A 7,884-nucleotide genomic window follows, 5' to 3' on the forward strand; every position below is an offset into this window, starting at 1 on the left:
AGTATGTACCTGCGCAAACAATCACAAAACAGTTTCTTTAAAGAATATCTGCACAAAAATAAATGTGATATATGGGAGCACATATCAAAGGGCAACATGAGATAAAGAAAAATATTTCAGTCACCACTTCATGTATAGAAAGAGCAGAAGATACCAAATGGTCCATTTTCCCATCAATTCTCTTACTGAACAACCATTAGTATCTCTTTAGACAGAGAGACATGGAATAATCGTGGAATAGTCAGTCTCCAAGTGAGAAACTCAGTGACTTCTACAAAGCAAGCCCTATATAAAAGTTTGTGAGTCGTGACAGCAGGGCCAGCTTCATTGTGCTCTGCAGGCCTCCAGGATCACCCCGAGAGAAGGGCCCTGGACTTGGTTTAATGCTCTGCTGTTATACAATCTCGAATTCTTAATAATTTTTGAACAAGGTGCCCCACATTTTAATTTTGCACCAAATGCCAGAATTGCATACTAAGTCTCAGGTGAAAGTGACAATGTGTGATGACGGTAAAAATAAATCAAAAGAACAGCAAAGAGTTTACAGCAACATCTAGAAACCCATGGCTTCACATTACACTACTTAAAATTTTTATTTTGAATGGCACTGTTTCCGTGAATAATATTTCTTCACAGACCAAAGCATGAAAGTAGAGGTCACTCATTCTCAGATGAGTTTACTGTTATATGTATATGGCATTTAATCAATTGTCAGTTCCTTAAAAAGCATCCAGTTGACATAAGGCAAACATTAGTTGAATCAGGAAAAAAAAGATTTTTCTTGATGGGTGAAGTAAAATGCAGTTTCTGTTCTCTTGCCAGCAATATATCCTCCGCAAGCGGAAAAGAATAAATATACAAATTACCAGCAGAAATCAAAACTCATAGGAAAGGAACTTTCAACATTAAGATACCGGAGAAAAGAAAACACATTATAGGTATTGTACATTATGCATTCTGCAGTAAGAAAACCTTCTTTGTAAGTTATATGTTACTAATAACAATTAATAGAAGCTACTCATGATATAAAAATGAGAACAAAATCCTAACAAGCTGCAAATTTCCAAGATTATAAAAGATACTTCCTAAAAAAAATCTCCTAACAACAATATGCATACTTAAGCTGGGTTGAAGGGCAAAAAAAGTTTAACCTTGGGCCTTCGTATGTATTAAATCATCATTCTACTTTCAAGATCTATCAGTTTCAAAAAATGATTGGAGGCAGCGATACTCTCAATGCTTTGTGAAAGTCATAGTAGCTCAATTGTAAGCAAACATATCCATTTATACATATATTTAACATAAATACATCTGACTTGAAATTCTCCTTTGAATTTACTGCTTCTAATATGCCCTGAAACGACAGCCCACCATATGCAATGTTAAGGAAAGTGTCAATATTCAAGCAACAAGACAACAAGCAGATTTGTTGCACAAAATATGTAAATATTATTAAAAGAAAGTGCCATATGATATCTCATGTTTGGATGGTTTCTGATCACCTATCTTTTCTGCCACCTCAGTGTCTCGGCTAAGACTACCGTCAACAGGTACCGTAAGCATGTGCTGTGCTGAAGCAGAGCTTCCTGAACAGGCACCTGTGGTGCTGCCCTAAGGAAACTTAGCATACCCACCTGCTTTTGATTTGCTTCAAACTTATCAGTACAATTTATTTTTACCTTATTCTTGCCTACTCCTTATTTCCACTATCTGCATTCCATGCAGTAAGCATCCCTCAAGTACAACTGCTATTTAAATAACATCAAAAATATCAAAAGGATCAGTAATCAGCAGTCATGTTAAAGCAGCTGTGCCTGAAATTTCTACTATAAGTTACATAAAAAGTGAATGATAAAAATTCGTTTAGATAAAAAAGAAATAAAATTACAAAATTCAACCATGAAAAGTACTTGCTAAACAGGCATTTGTTTTCAGTCTTCCAAAAAAATGTTTTTCTTATTCAATAGACAAAAAATTTAACTAGAATCTGTGTGTCTGTGAGAGAGGGGAAAGAGAGAGAGAGTTAATTAAAAGGTGAAATAATTTTTGGACTTACAGTCTTCCAAGTAGTACCTAAAAATAATTTCTAAGTTCAATTGATTTTAATAAAACATTAGCTTTTGTATATCCCAAAAGGAAGAGACAATTACATTAAGTATTTTTAACTGAAAAAAAAAAAAATGCAGTTTCCTCTGCCGTTGATTTATTCTGGTTTATCAATGACTCAAGATAAAAAAGCAGATATGCTGATTAATCAAGTCTTATTGATCAGTAGCATACATCAATATTTCACACAAATGTCTGCAGAACAATTTCTCCCAAACAGAAATTTATAAATCAATTTAAATTCCAGGTAATTAAATTTATTAGCTCTATAACAATAAATGTGGTACTTTATAAAAGAAGTATGTATGTGAAATTCATACTCAAGTATATATTGATCAAAGGCAAAAGAGTCAACATTTCTATTAAACCAGGGTTCTAAGAACAAACTAGAAAGTATAAAACATAAAGACCTGCAATTGTTTCAAATGTATCTAGCAATTCTGCTGATTTTGGACCACTGAAACTGATTACTTAATTAGGCAATCATTCAAGGCATCCAAACACAGACAAAAATAGGGACTCATTAGCATAGCCGTCTTCACCTTGAGATACAAATTTTGCAAAATGTTGTAGACACTTAAACTTTTAGGATCTGTCCCCGTGTTTAAACTAAGCAAAATATTAAATTCTAAAAGGTGACAGCCCAAAACTCATGAAAAAAAAAAAGAATTTACCAATAATGATATTATTCATTCGTCTTTTCAGTAGCTAATATTTTAAACTATCTTAGAAATCTCAAGTTTTACACAGATTTTTTCTATAGATTCTTGGAGGTACGACTTGTTTTCTCCCCTCTGCTCATGTTCTTATGCTATCTAAAAGTAATTAATGAAATTTCTTCTCTCTTGTACATCTATCAGAAGTACCTGCCTACAAAAAGGTTTTCAAAGTTCCTGCCTAACATGAATATAAACAAAAGAAAAGATTTTCTATTTGGGGGAGGGCGAGGGGGAAAACAGTACTGAAAACTTAGCTGCTGGAGTTTTTGATATAACTAAAGAAAAACAGTGCATGTTTTCACTCAGAAGATATGAGAGACAATTTTAAGAATCTCACCGATTCGGTACAGCCAGGAGAAAGAAAACTATTCTCTGTTTTCAAAAAAAGATGGTTCCTGAAATAATTTCAAAGAGACCCTACAAACTATCTTTTTAAGAGAAGAGAAAAGCAAGTCAACTCACTCGTACAGCTTCCAAACAGAAGTCTTACTCTCTTCCAGGAAAACAACAATGAGACTTTATTACCCTGCTATGATTCTTTCATTTCAGACATGATTAATTAGCAAGTATCACACTTCCCAAAACTCCCACCACACTCTTTGTGGTCTATCACTAGTTGTTGCTAGACCCATATGAAACAGCAAGTAGCCAGCCACCAGCAGTATAGGTATCCATGAACTATATTTCAAAGAAACACTTCTCTCATATCTTTGCCTCCCAAGATGAAGTAGGATGCTTTTAACTGCTTTCACATACACACACAAAAAAGCAAACATTTTTTTTTTAAACTTGGTCATTTTCTTAACAATACCTTTTAACATTTGAATAACACATGCAGCATATCCAGTATTCAAGAATACATGGCATATTTAACCTGTTACCTACCTATATTTTTAAGCTGAAGTTCCGAAAGCCTTGTGAGTCTCTGTAGTTTATATTGATAACCATCCACATATACAATTAATAAACAATAGAGATGATGTGAGCAAGCATGTTTTGGGAAATGATTCTTATAGGGGAAAAAAAATACAAACGTTTCCTTCCCAAATAAAAGTGAATATGTCACACATGTAAAGAAGATAGGAAACAGACATAAAGTAGTAAAAGACAGGATGAAGGGAAGAGGGTAACTCTAAAATTTGAATGAATGAAAGTCCAATTCTCTACATATTGCTCCAAACTACTCTTTCAAAATAATTTTTCCTTTAATGTAATCTATTTTCAAAACATCCATGTGAACCAAAAAGCTAGCCATAACTGAATGTACTATAAATATATATTTAACAACCGGGCATTTATAATGGCTGGGGTTTCTCCTTCAGCCTTCCAAATGTTGTGTCCAAAAAACTTTACACATAATACAATACTAATAAACAGATCCTTTTGGTTCCTGGAAACATTTTTTTTTTAATCTACTCTGGTCAAAATATCCTTGCTTTTTTTCTTACGTATTAAATTTAGGATCAAAAACATCAAAGCTGCTTCCACCTCAGACTTAACTTTTAGAGGATCAATGTGACAAGGCAGTCCCTGATAGATGTTTCTCTTGATAAACGACTTGTTCAAAAGAGACATTGTAGCTTTCATTTCCTGACCACAACACACTTTTAATTTGCAACAGCAGAGCTGCCAGAGTGTGAGCACTTGCCCACTTTCCAGCCTTTTAGGTTTGTAGCTCTGGTTCCTTTAGGCCACACATTTGAGACAAAATCTAAAAATATTCAGAGTAAGAGAATTACAAAATAGGAGCCACTAATGCCACTTAATACATATACACAAGTGTCTGTTTTATAGATATATATATATATATATAAACTTTTTCTCCCAGAATTCTAGTGTGTGATAACAAGGCTCCTGAGTGAACATCATTTGCTCAACGGGCATTTAGACACTCAGGGAAATAAATTATGTGACTATTATTTAATAGTAAGCAGAGCCTGGGTGGGGGGCAATTTACACACTTAAATCTGCTGTTAAATGTCATGAATTATATAATTGCCTAATCCAATGTGTTTTTTTACATGTTATTGCAATGATTATTATCACTACTACCCAGAAATCACATTTAAGTATCAATATGGTAAACAGTCAAACCATCCAATTTCTGCTCTCAGCACATTGTCCGAGCTCCGATTTAAAATTTATAAATGTAATATCCTCCTCATCACAGGCAGCAGCCCAATCTGCTCTGAATATATATTACAGCTTTAACATCACAGAGGGAAATCGCCCATCTGGCAATCCCATTCGCTCCAACAGCTCCGGGGGAAAAAAAAAAAGCTGTGCTTTCTCCTCCTTAAAACATTTCTCAGGGCAAATTATGTGCATCTAAAATAAACAGTCTTCTTATTGATCGCTTCAAAGTCAACAAGTTCCAAATGCAAAATTCAATCAAATCCCTCCTATCGTGTAAGAGCGGTGTGTGTTTAGCTCAACAGTCGCCAGAGTCCAACCAGAAGTGTATGTAGCGCAGCGGCTCTTGTAGTCTCTTTCCTTGTATTCACATTTGTGTTATAGGAGAGCAGTAACCACGGCCACATTACAGACCCCTGGCAGCTTTGCCCCACTATTTGTTTCTTTCATATTCTCCCTTTCCTTCTCTCTCTCTTTTCAGGGCGAATGGTGCTGGTGGGGGTAAATGTAACAACAACAGCAGCAGCAACAACAACAGTTTAAAGTGAGCATATCCTTTGGTTATGCAAAATACTTTTAAGGTCTTTCTGTTGTTGTTGTGCCCTCTTAGTCTTAATTGAATATCACAAAGTGTACACACGACATGGTCACAAGAGCTATTGAAAACCCCCTCTCACTCCCTTTATCTGACCTTTTTATTTTTTTTGTAAAGAGGAAAGAGCGATTTCAAACAAAGTCAATTTCAGTGCCTGATTATTTAATTCTGTCACAGGTTAAAAGTAAAAAGCGCTGACAGGCAGACAAGTGAATGGCAAGCAAAGGGAAAAAAAACTGCCACTGTTCCTTAAAAGGCATTAAAGATTTTAAGCAATCAAAACATTTTTAATTTTTCATGTAAAAGATATTCCTTCACTCATTCACTCCCCCCCAAAAAACACACACACTCAGAAGAACTGATTACTCCACAAAGTGCAATCATTGAGAGAGCCGATAGTCAAATTGCGTTAACAGATTGAGAAAAATTCATCCAGTTCTGTGTGTGTACATATATATAGATATACTTTCATTAGTAAGCAGTCTTTCCCCACACTCCCGCCCTCTCCCCTCTCCACCCAGCCTCCTCCCCAAAAAACCCCACACTGAGTTTAACTAATTTACATACCATTTGACTTCAATGGTTATATAGTCCATTAGTAGTAATATGCAACTTTGGGATAACAACTAAAACTGATCAAAGTAGACTACAGTAATCTATTAATCAAAACTAAAATATATAAACAAGTGATAGCAAGAATAAACAAGCGTTTTGACAGATTAAAATATGCATATATTTTTAAAGGAATTATATATCATGAGCATCTGTTTCCCAAGCAGAGTCTTCAATGGTTCTATCATGCTATTTAATTTGTCTTTCCTATTTAGATGCAAAGGAAGTAAATTCCAAAACTGACATACCATAAACACTGGTGCTACTGATCATTTCTTGCTGGCAGCACAAAAAGCTGAATTGGATTTCTCACAAGCAGGAATTCCAAAGGTTGCTTTTCATTAAAGCCACTTTTCCTCTCAGCTATCAAATGTCACTGCCTTGAAACGTGGGCCCTTTCGTCAGGTATTCATTTAACCTACATGCATATAATTAAGGGGGAAAGCAACATCAACAAAAAGGGGATCTCAGATCACAGGAGAAGAAAGAAAGGAAAAAAAGCACATGACCAGGAATGCAAGTCCATGTCAATTTCACTCACTCCCATTGAAACTAACAAGAGCTCCGGGGAGGACGGTAATAGGATCAGTGGATTGTATATACCATTAAATTATACATCTTTCTCTCCCGTTCCTTGCCAACAATACGCCCACCACGCTGTACCCCCTCCAAGATGATGTGCTTACATTTTTCTGCAACCGATCTTCTGACATTTTCACGTTCCCCCAGCCACGGGATTGTAATTTAACCTCAACTTTTTGTGTGTGCAAGATTCTTATTTACACTTCTTATTTACTTAGAAGTTAGTTCCCGAAGAAAGTCTAGCCCCACCCTAAGGCTCCGCTTTCTTTCTTTTTTTTTTTTTTGAAGTAAAAAGATAGTCATAAGTAAGCCCAATATAGCGGAAAACAAGATTCTTGCCATCGCGAACTCTTAATCCCACACTATTGTTACAATGATTAAGCAGCAAAAATATGCATTATAATGTTTCAGGGCTACTTTGTACAGAGAAATTAGGCAGCAGGTTGGCGTACAGAATAGAAACCAGTGCAAATTAAATTTAATGTTTACGGCACAACTCGAAGATCTCTTTTTATTACAGGTCTTGGATTTATTTATATTCTTTAAAGATAAAACAAACAAAAACAAAAATTTAAACAGATGGTAGAAAACTACGAAGCTCCTCTTACCTGAACGCACGGAGCGAAAAGCCGATAGGTTAGCGTAGCATCGATCCGATGTGTTTGCTGATGAATGGAAGCTAGGGTTAAGTGAAGGTGCCTATGATTTGAAATCATTCCAAGTTTTTGAAGGGAAGACGGACTGCAGCCTCTGCCATGTTGGAATTTCAAACCCAAAACAGCTGCTTGGAAGGAGCCAGCATGCCAGAGGCTGGGCGCAGGCGCAGAGCGCCGCCGAGCCAAATTCAAATCACTTTCACACTAAGAGCCAAAGATCAGTTTTCAAAGGAGAGAGGGAGAAAGAGACGGAGGCTGCCGTGAGGGAGAGGAGACGGGAGGCAGTGGCGAGAGGCGGGCAGTGGAGAGAGACGGGCAGCGGGAGGACCGGGAGGGAGAGGGAGAGGCGCACGGAGCCCGCGGAGCTGGAGGGGGAGAAAGGGAGGCGGGAGGCGAGCGGGCGAGCGAGCTAGAGACGCGCCAGAGATTCATGGGCAGGGAGGGCTCAATGGCCGCGCCGCGCTGGCCGGCCGGCCGCTGG

At 36.8% G+C, this 7,884-nt stretch overlaps 1 protein-coding gene across 3 annotated transcripts in view; it reads right to left on the reverse strand.

Moving 5' to 3' along the window:
• The window catches only part of FIGN (fidgetin, microtubule severing factor), a 119,018-nt gene extending 111,147 nt beyond the window's left edge, over positions 1 to 7,871 (reverse strand). For 2 of the 3 annotated variants that reach the window (XM_015596766.2, XM_025039453.1), the window contains exons 1-2: positions 7,356 to 7,871; positions 6,414 to 6,583 (exon numbers count right to left, since the gene is read on the reverse strand). In XM_015596766.2, the coding sequence (XP_015452252.1) occupies positions 6,414 to 6,438 (25 nt within the window). In that variant the 5' untranslated portion in view covers positions 6,439 to 6,583; positions 7,356 to 7,871. The remainder of the gene's footprint in view (positions 1 to 6,413; positions 6,584 to 7,355) is intronic. The other variant, XM_006921131.3, reaches the window with a different exon arrangement.
• Between the last annotated feature and the right edge of the window lie 13 nt (positions 7,872 to 7,884).

Source organism: Pteropus alecto, unplaced genomic scaffold (assembly GCF_000325575.1).
Source record: "Pteropus alecto unplaced genomic scaffold, ASM32557v1 scaffold3, whole genome shotgun sequence".
In the NCBI taxonomy this organism is placed as follows: Eukaryota; Metazoa; Chordata; class Mammalia; order Chiroptera; family Pteropodidae; genus Pteropus; species Pteropus alecto.